Genomic DNA, 10,577 nt, shown 5'->3' on the forward strand with positions numbered 1-10,577 from the left:
CGCGCAAAAGGAAATCAGAGCAGCAACCCGTTAATCCCACTATCTTCGAATTCGACCAACGTTCAACTCGTGAATGACATTCGTAATACGGAACATGATGCTACTACATTTTTAGTTTGTATTCTCAATCGACAGAATTGCAATCAATGTAATTTTGTAAACTGCCGTAGCACAAGTAGGCTCAAATCAGTACTTTATCGATACGAATATTCTTTTTGACGAAGGAGCGCTAACATCTTTTTTAACGCAGAACTTAACTTAATTTACAGATAGCGGGAACAGAAATAATATATTTATCGGTATTTGGAGGTGCAGAGAAAAACGCGAGACACATAGAAAAGTCAACAATCTATCTGAAAACCGTTGCAGGACACGTATCATAAAGTGGGTGATAGAAATAAAAGACGTCTTGACTATTTGATAGATGTATTAGAAAAGCATAGTAACACGTCAAGGTGACGTGACGTTACATAAAGCGCGGCACATAGTAAACGTCCAGTGTGCTGTATTTACGATATACTGGGGGCCTTTAAGAAAAGAAAATAACTGAAAACTTTAAGCATTTCTCAAATGAATTAATGTCCATGAAAAACTAAATTGAATCTCGCTATAAACACATTTAAAGTCTTCGTATAATTCACTTAGTCCATTTCTTTATCTTCTCCATGGCAACCATTTTAGCTTTGCGACATGTTTTAGTTGCACAGTCTGTATTGTCATCATCGCTATTCAAACTTACTTCAAGTGGGTACAGTTTTGTGATCGGACGCGATGTTAGTCCATTTTTGGTCCGTATGACGGCAGATCTTGCTAGTCCGTCTCCTCCTACATTGTTTTTCGACAACGGCTAGTGTCCATTTTATCCTCGGCGAATCTTCATAGATTTGTACCACGTCTCCAATGCTAATCAGCTGTTTATTGTTCCCTGTATTGCGATGATATTCGCGTAGAGCTGTTAAATACTCATGTTTCCATTTATACCAAAAACTTTGAATAATCTGTGATTTCATCTTAAACAGTTTATTTGTAGATTTATGTGTTATATCATTTTGTGAATGTTCCAATTCCTGATTCGTAAGGTAAGGTAGTGATGTTATTCTACGCCCGTAAAGTAAGTGGGACGGGGTGAGCGGTTCATCTAACGGGTCGGATGATACATATGTTAAAGGTCTGTCGTTGAGTATAGCTTCAACTTCCGTAACAATGGTTCTTAATAGTTCAATCTGAATCAATGAACGCCCTAATACCTTTTTGATAGAGTCCTTCGTTAGTCCTATAAGCCTCTCCCAAAATCCACCATACCACGGTGCTCTTTTTGGTATAAACTTCCATGTAGTGCCGAAGTTGTTCAGTTTGTCTATAACGGATGATGATCTTGTTAATTGCTTGGCAGCTGCAATGAATGTTGTACCGTTGTCTGAAATCATAATTTTTGGTAATGATTTTCTACTGGCGAATCTTCGAAACGCTAATATGAATGTCTCTTCAGATAAATTCATCACTACTTCCAAATGTACAGCACGAGTGTTTGCGCAAGTAAATAGACAAAGGTATACTTTACTTGTAAGTCCATCTGTGGTTTCAACATTCAAGGCGCCAGTAAAATCTACCCCGGTTACTGTAAACGGGGGTGCTTCTGTTAGTCGGTCTTTAGGCAAAGGAGGTGGATCTGGAGCCGAATACGGTCGACCAGCAACTTTCTTGCAGATCACACATTTATGTATAATACTCTTGATAACTTGTCGTATCGATGGTATCCAATAGGTTTGGCGTAGTAATGTACGGTACTCGATAATCCTGAATGAAAATGAGTTACATGTGCGTCCATTATGATAAGTTGTGTCAATTTGTCCTTTGCGGGTAGCAATATCGGGAATTTTGTATATTCTTCAAGAGGTGCATTATGAATGCGCCCGTCGCAGCGAATTAATTTGTCTTTAGCTATGTATAATTTGAGTTGTTTGACAAGGTTGTGTTTTTTCCCCTCTCCTGTTTGCAAATCTTGAATGATTTCTGAATAATGCTTTTTCTGTGTGTATTGTATCCACGTTATAGATGCGTTTTGTATTTCGATCGTGTTTAACATACCTGTTTGTATAGCTCGTGTTCCACAGTTTGTAATAAATCTTCTCAAGTAAGCGGTAATTCGAAGAAGTTTCTTGAATGAGTTGAATCTATTCAAATCGATGACATTTCTGATCCCTTGTATCATGTGTATAGAAAATTTGTTCTGTGTAGCTTGTACTGTATCTACTACGACTTCTTGCTGTGCAATAGTGGATAAAATTATTGCTTCATCTGTGTGCCATTCTGGCCAATTATCTTCTACTGTGAGCCAATCTGGGCCATGCATCCAAAGTCGGTTGTCTTTGAATTTGTCTATGGTTATCCCTCTTGACAGTAAATCAGCCGGATTTGACTCACTTGGACAGTATCGCCAAGTCAACTCTTCTGTTAGCTCTGTAATTTCTTTAACGCGGTTTGAAATAAATGGTTTTAAAGTTTTCTTTGAACTTAACCAGGTCAAAAATATCTGGCTATCACTCCATAAAACTGCACGGGTTATCTGCAAAGTGTTCCTAAAGTGTGCTAAAAGTCTGCTTCCAATTACGGCAGCCATCAATTCTAATCTGGGTATTGTCAGTTGTTTCAGAGGTGCTACTCTGTTCTTTGCCATTATTAAAGAACTTTTTCCGTTTGCGACAATATACGCGCATGCGCCGTAGGCTTTCATACTAGAGTCCGTGAATACATGTATAACGTTGTCGTTGTTTGTGTCTGAACTTTCATCAAAGTAATGTCGGGGTATAACTGTCTTTGTGGCTTTCTGTATATCCTGTCTAATATTCACCCATTCTGTGATCGTTGAGTCAGGTAGTAATTCGTCCCAGTTGAAGTTTTTCTCCCATATGTTTTGCATTAACATTTTACTGCGGACGGTTATAGGGCTTAATATTCCTAGCGGGTCATAAATCCTTGATGATTGTCTTAGTACTTCGCGTTTTGTTATTAGTTCTGATATATCCAGATTAGGCGTAACGAATCCTAATGTGTCACTGGTTGTATCCCATCGTAATCCTAAGATTTTAATTAGTTGATCTTTGTCCATAACGTTTTCGGTTCTTGCTAATACTTGTAATAGTTGACTGTTCAAGGCCCATGAGCGCAAATTAAATCCTCCATCTGCAAATAAACTACGAACGAGTTTAAAGTATTTCAACAGTTCTTCTTCTGATTCAAAGCTTGATACAATGTTATCTACATATAAATCTTTGGTAAGTTTTTCCGTGAAATCAAATGGATGGTTATTCAAGTGCTTTGATAATACGGCGTTCAATATAAATGGCGAGCATGTGGCTCCAAATAGTACGGACTACTACGCTGTTTGGATCTGTTGGTTTACTCAACCAGAAAAACCTAGTTACGTCCCGGTCCTCAATGTCCAGTCCAACATTTAGAAACGCCTTTTCGATGTCTGTAGATACTGCATACTTATTCAAACGGAATTTGAGTAATATGACGGTGACTTCATTTAATTTAGGCGGTACATTCAGTAAGCAGTCATTCAAGCTAGCACTATCTGGTGTCTGTTTGCAACTACAATCATATACGATCCTGATTGGCGTCGTGATTGAATCCTTCTTTACTGGGTGATGTGGTATGTAATGCAGCTTGATATTTTGTTTGATTTCTTTGTTATCAACTCTCTCAATGAACCCTCGCCTTTCCTGCTCATCAATTATTTCTCCATATTTTAAAAGTAATTTTGGTTTCTTCCGTAAACGTTTAATTACACTCTCAGTCCTTCTGAAAGCAACAGCTTTGTTTGTTGGTAGCGATGGATGTTCTGCTTTCCACGGAAGTTTGGCTATATACCTGTTGTTATTGTAAGATATTGCTGTTTCTTCGTACATTTTCTGAAATTCGTCGTTTTCAGTATTTGCGGTCTTATCTTCAACTCCAAGCGATTCAATCTCCCAGAATTTCTCTAGGTTTAATTCCTCTGTCTTGTGTGATACGATAACATTAAGAATAGAGCTCCTACTTGTGGTACATGTACTTGTCATTATAGGTCCTGATAGGAGGTATCCAAGCCTGGATTCAACGGCGGTTGGTCCTTCACCTCTAATAATGTCATCTCCAACTATACTCCAATAATAATCTGCTCCGATTAGTATTTCAATTTCGAACATGTCATCGTCCGATACAGGATGTGCTAATTTTAGTCCTCGTAAGTGTCTCATGTTAGTAACTGATTTCACGTGAATTTGTAGTGGCATTGCAATTTCAGGAATAATTAGTACATTTAGTGGTATATTTTCGCCTTCATCTGTTTGAATATAAACTGTTGCCGATTTCATGCGTCTTACTTGTCTATTTTGTTCTCCGAAACCGGAAAGGTGCACTACTTCGTTTCCGCTTGAAACTAAATCCAACTTCTCTGCAAGTGTCTCTGTTATGAAGGACCTCTGCGCACCTTCATCTAACAAAATATTGGCTTCTGTACTTTGTTTTCTCGAACTAACAGTAGCAACGGCTGTCTTTAACAGTACATTTGTAGTTCTTTGTGTTAGGGACGAATGTAATACCGTATTTTCGGTTTCATTGGCTGGCGGTTTGCTCGATTCCTCAGATTTCTCATCTTTACTACATATGCTAGTGTGATGACGTTTGTTACAATTTCGGCAGTTACTTTTTGATTTACAATCAGCTAGTTTGTGGTGACCTAGGCAGTTGAAACACAATCGTTCACTCTTGACTATATTCATCCGCGCGTTAGCGGTTGTGACTTTAGTGCAGTTGACGGGTGTGTGTCCGATTTCGTGACAAAATGCGCATTGCTTTGTGTTTATCTTTTTATCCGAATACGACCTTTCGTTCTTGTTGAATGATGATTTTGTACGTGATTTTGCGTTGGTCAAGAATGTAGCGGTAGCGAGTGGGCTTTCTACTTTTTCCGGTAATTTTCCGTCTTCCATAATATTAAGTTCTTCGAGAAGCGCTTTGCGTAAATCATATAGGGTCCAGTTTGTGGATCTGTGTTCTCGTGCTAAATGTTGACGTATCTCTGCGGGTAATTTATTTAGAATTACAGGGACTAGTAGTGACCCATACGTATCGTCTGTCTGTCCGAGTGACTCGAGACCTCTTACATACGTTTCTGTCTTATCATAGTAGTTACGGAGACTAGTAATTGTATTAATTGGAGCCTGTAAATCAAGTAAGGCCTGCATGTAGGTTTGGACGATTTTATGAGTTTGCCCGTATCTTTCCTGGAGTAATGAAATTGCTTTGTCGTAATTTGTATTCGTCATGGAAAAACCTGCTATAGTTTGTAACGCTTCGCTTTGTAGAAGGGACTTTAGGTAGTTGAACTTTTGTGCATCACTCAGTGTAGGATTAGTGTGGATCGCGGTTTCATAGGAGTCCCAAAACGATTGCCAGTCTAGTATATCTCCGGTAAATATAGGTAAGTTTAACTTTGGTAGCTTGTGATACTCGCTGTTTGCGCTAGACGATGAGCGTGAATTTGAGCTGTGCGTATATTGTTGGTTTGCTAATATTGAAGGTTGACTAATAAATGTAGATGGAACTGATTGTATAAAACTATCGGCATGAGGGTTCAAATTCAATGAAATTGGTTCATTTGCGGTTATACTCTGATTTTGAACTGACTTTGACAATTTTGTAATTTGCCGTAATTTATATTCTAAATTGAATATGTACTCATCTGATTCCTGTATTTCCACTGCAACATCTTCATCCGAAGTTTGCTCCAAGATCTTCTCGTTGATGTTCTCTAAAGTTCTTTTCTTCCGAGTGACTACTTCTAATAATGTTGAAATTTCCTCGTGATCCGCTTCGGAACTTTGTTGAATTTCTTCAAATTTCTTCAGGAGTTTCGTTACTGCACCTTTGTGTCCCGCTCGTACGGCTTTCATCTTCGTATCCATTTTCCCTTTTGGTTACGGCACCATAATATCATAAAGTGGGTGATAGAAATAAAAGACGTCTTGACTATTTGATAGATGTATTAGAAAAGCATAGTAACACGTCAAGGTGACGTGACTTTACATAAAGCGCGGCACATAGTAAACGTCCATTGTGCGGTATTTACGATAACACGTCTTGTCAATCAAAGTACAGATGATCGGCATGTTGATCGGCATGCCTCTACAGAATTACATACGTAACATTGATACACAGAACGGTTATTTGCGTGGTTTAAAGTTAGCACACACGGTGAAAAGGCATGATTCATTCGAGATATCGTTGCTGGTAGGCGCATATCACTACGGGGACATTGTTAGCGATTATATAGTACGTGGAAACGATCCGACCGCCGTGAAATCCAAGATCGGATATATGCTTTCGGTACTTACATACGGTACGAAAACAAACACGTCGAAGACTAGTATGTTTAATGTTCTAATATCACACAAAGTTGAAGAATACAATCTAGAGAGATTTTGGAATTTAGATTCAATAGGAATAAAAAGCAGGGAGGTAGACGAAGACGACAATGCATATATTAAAGTCTATCAGGACAGATCAATTGAGTTCTGAGAAACTAAATATTTCGCTAGGTTACCTTGGAAACATGATGAATTGCCTATAAATTAAGCAGTCACGAACAGAACGACTGAAAACGTCCTTCAAAGACTTACTAAAAACTCAGATATGTTAAAGAAGTACGGAAACATTATACAAGAACAGGAACAAAGAGGATTCAAAGAGAAGGTAGATGAAACAGCTGAACTTAAGAAAAATATCACTACATTCCTAATCATCCTGTACAGAAGGAATCAAGCACTATGCCTATCAGAATTGTTTACGACTGCAGTTGTCGACAGTCGCATAATTCGCCAAGTTTAAATGACTGCCTTTTGGATACACCGCCGAAGCTAAACGACCTGAAAAAAATTCTGATGAGATTTACAGACAATTCTGTCGCCATAACAACGGATATTTAAAAAAGCCTTTTTACATGAAGGATTACAAAAAAGGGTGATCGAGACGATACACGTTTCTGGTGGCTAAGTAACCCTTTCGACCCAACAAGTTATTTACAGACTTAGAAGTTCAAATCCGTTCTGTTCGGAGCGACTTGTTCGCCGTTTATACCAAACGCCACGATATTTAACATTTACAACGTAACAACACTATAACAGCTACATTGATGGAAAGAGATTTGTATGTGGACAACATTCTGTTAAGTTTACAGAACGAGGGTGTGCTGACTATAAGGAAGGGAGAACAATGATGGAGGAAACTGGATTCTATCTACGATCCTGGACGTCAAACAGTGTGGATATACGTAAGCTAGCTAAGACAGAAAAAGTACTATATGCGGACAAAACACAAAAGTACTTGGTATGTTATGGAATAGCTGATTCGATGATCTGATGTACCAGAAATTGATACGGCAGCTTTGTGAAAAATTGTGCAAATCCTGCTACAAGAATAAAATTTGGCATAGACCTTCCTCAGCTATTACTCTTTTATTTCAGATAAGGAGGCATTTGAAAAAAAAATGTCTCACTTCCGGTAAAAATCCAAAATGGCCGACATCATACTTAAATCATCCAAATATCAGAGGCTAGTGTGTGAAAAGCGGTTTTTATCATGCTGCTATAATAATATTTGGTACAAACCTTTGTTATGTACTACTTTTGGATATATTATATAGATGAGATGTCTTTAAAACCCTACTTTCGGTAAAATCCAACATGGCGGACATTGTACTAAAATAAGCTTATTTTTTAGGGAGGGTGATTGAAACGTGTTTTGACGTATTGCTACTATCATTAAATTGTTCAGGAACCTTTCTTTGATGCTACTAATGGATATAATAAATAAGAGATATGTCTTTAAAATCATTACTTCCGGTTATATTCAAACTGGCGGACATAAAATATCATTATTTTATTTTGATATTCAACTTTATTTCAAAATGAAAAGAAACTGGGTTTTTTTTTGTGCTGGTCAGTAAACATTTGGATTTGGCTTTATGTTATCCTCTAAACCACTTATTCTATTCTATAGATAATGATTAAATACAAAATTAACACTTCCGGTAAATAAAACCAATTTTGCGTAAATTTTAAAGATGAGTCCTCAGTCCATATCTTCGATGTAGAGTTTTGGATAGATTGATGAAAATAAAATAAAATCACTTTAGTACTAAAACATCTTTAAAATTACGGATTAATGGCCGCAAATTTTCACAATCGGAGAGCTGATTTTCCTCATTTAAAAAGACAGCGGTATTGTTTCTTACATCAATAATGTACAAGCTCCTGATAAGGTGAAGAGGCCTCACAAAGAGTTGTCCAAAAGGGTTCAAATGGTTCATATTTTTCAATTCGCCATACATAAGCGTCTGGAATAGTAAGCATAGAAACCAATCCCAAGCTTGTTACTCATCCACACCCGCTATGGTATATTGCACGTTTTACATGCTGAAAAAAACTGGACCGAGTCGTTTAAATAGCCTCATAAGCGTCTGGACTAGTTAGCATAGGAAAAAATTAAGCTTGTTACTCATCCAAACCCGCCATGGTATATTGCACGTTTTACATGCTGAAAAACACTAGAACGAGTCGTTCAAATAGCATCAATAAGTCTTTCCACTTCCAAAAACATGTTTTCTTGCTTCATAAACCCCATCTGATAAGTTTGTTCGATCTTACTACAAAACCACGTATCATTTTATCAATGACATTATCAAATCCATATCTGGTGATGTTGGCTGATCAATCATCATTCTAAATCATAAAGTCACATCTTCAAACGCCATCCATGTCAACAACGAAGTTCCCTTTCAAGTAAAAGTGCATTTGAAAGGTCATGGATAGATTATATCTAAAGCTTTTCCCACTTCCAAATGCAAGCCAAAGTTCGTCTGCCCCTTTGTCACGGAATAACGAAACAGCAATGACAGCAGCATCAGAATCGACTGTTCAAGTCATGACTCAGTTAAGTCTGTGTATCACTGCATCAGACACAAGTATATTGATTCTATAGTATAAGCCTCTTCATTTTAACATGGGGCTAAACTTGAAACACCATCATGTGGTGAATAACACAGAACATCCTGAGCATTTGTTGCTACAACTTACTCTCCCTCAAAATCTATTATTGAGCAAGCTCCTGAGAATAAAAACTAAAAAGTTCTTTCTTAATGTCGTCATCTCTCAGAAAACATTACCAATTTTGAGATTTGTTTTGACTCTGGATTCGTCTATGTATTCCCTTACCCCTAAATGTAGCTCTTTTTTCTTGTGGAAGCCTTCAAACTACCGGTATTTTCTATGTACGCATTCATCCACTGTTGTTTACAGTTTCAAGTTGTTTCATAACGAGTATGCTGATAGGGCATTATACCCTTACCTTAAAAAAAACATGAAACTATTATGATGAAGTCTTAAATGCATATGACAGTTGTAGCAACACATGTTCAGAATATTCTATCTTTACCACCACGCGATGCATTTCAAGTTAAACACCATATTCATATTAAAAGGCTGACACTAGAATCATGGTGCATGTGTCTGATGCAGTGAAACACGAACTTAAACAAGTCATTATTCGAACAGTCGTTTCTGATGATGCTGTCATTACTGTTTCGCTATTCCGTGAGATAGGGGTAGACAAACTATGGATTGTGTTTAGGAGGAGGAAAAGCTTTGGATAAATATATATCAATGACCTTCCAAATGCACTAGCGATGAGTGATCACACACAAATATTGTGATCCATATATTTTCCGGTTGTGATACGGTTCTCTGTTTTCTTGAAAAGGGAAAAAAAAAGACTGCTTGGAAGACATTGCATTTGCAGATGTGACTTTCACATAAAGAATAATAATTGATCCGCCTCAATCACCGGTGTTTACTGTAAGATAGCACAAACTTATCATATGGGGTTAGCATGGTTAACAAAGCAAGAAATATCTATTTACGCAAAAGGGTAGGTTAATTGAGGCTATCATCTTAGTCTAGTCTTTTCCAGCATGCAAAATGTACAATATACTAAGACACGTGTCAAGGGGACGAGCCTGAAATTGGCTCTTATGCTACCAAGTCCAGGCGCTAATGGATGACGACGGGACAAAGAGGATCACTTTAAAAAAAAACTCTTTCTGAGGCCTCATCATGTTGTCAGAAGCTTGCACATTGTGGATGTAAGAAAGGTGCCGCGGTTGTTGTTAATGTGGAAAATCAAGTCTCCCGTGCCCTGCGTCGTGTGCATGTGGTGGTAACTGGGAATACACATATTTTTTTGGCCAAATAGTAGTAGTTTTTAAAATGTTTTAGTACTTAAGTGATTTTCTTTGTTTAAATCAATCTATCCAAAAGTCTACATCGAAGATATAGATTGAGTACTCATCTTTGACCTTTACGCTATATTGTTTTTTTTTACCGGAAGTGTTAACTTTGTATTCAAATATCAACTACAGATTATGATTAGTGGTTTAGAGGATAAATTAAAGCATATGGTTAATGACCACCACAAAAAAAAAACCCCACTTTCTTCACATTTTGAAAAGAAGTTAAATATCAAAATACAAAAAT

At 37.4% G+C, this 10,577-nt stretch overlaps 1 protein-coding gene across 1 annotated transcript; it reads right to left on the reverse strand.

Annotated features, from left to right (window-relative positions):
* Window positions 1–3,305: 3,305 nt before the first annotated feature.
* On the reverse strand, window positions 3,306–5,954 carry LOC139484183 (uncharacterized). The gene has a single exon (XM_071267915.1). The coding sequence runs from the start codon at window positions 5,952–5,954 to the stop codon at window positions 3,306–3,308; it is 2,649 nt and encodes an 882-aa protein (XP_071124016.1).
* Window positions 5,955–10,577: the final 4,623 nt, after the last annotated feature.

This window comes from Mytilus edulis, chromosome 8 (genome assembly GCF_963676685.1).
Source record: "Mytilus edulis chromosome 8, xbMytEdul2.2, whole genome shotgun sequence".
NCBI classification, from domain to species: Eukaryota; Metazoa; Mollusca; class Bivalvia; order Mytilida; family Mytilidae; genus Mytilus; species Mytilus edulis.

What these genes read in the sequence shown, in the direction of transcription:
- LOC139484183 (XM_071267915.1), bottom strand. Translation starts at nt 5,954, where the DNA reads ATGGATACGAAGATGAAAGCCGTACGAGCGGGACACAAAGGTGCAGTA.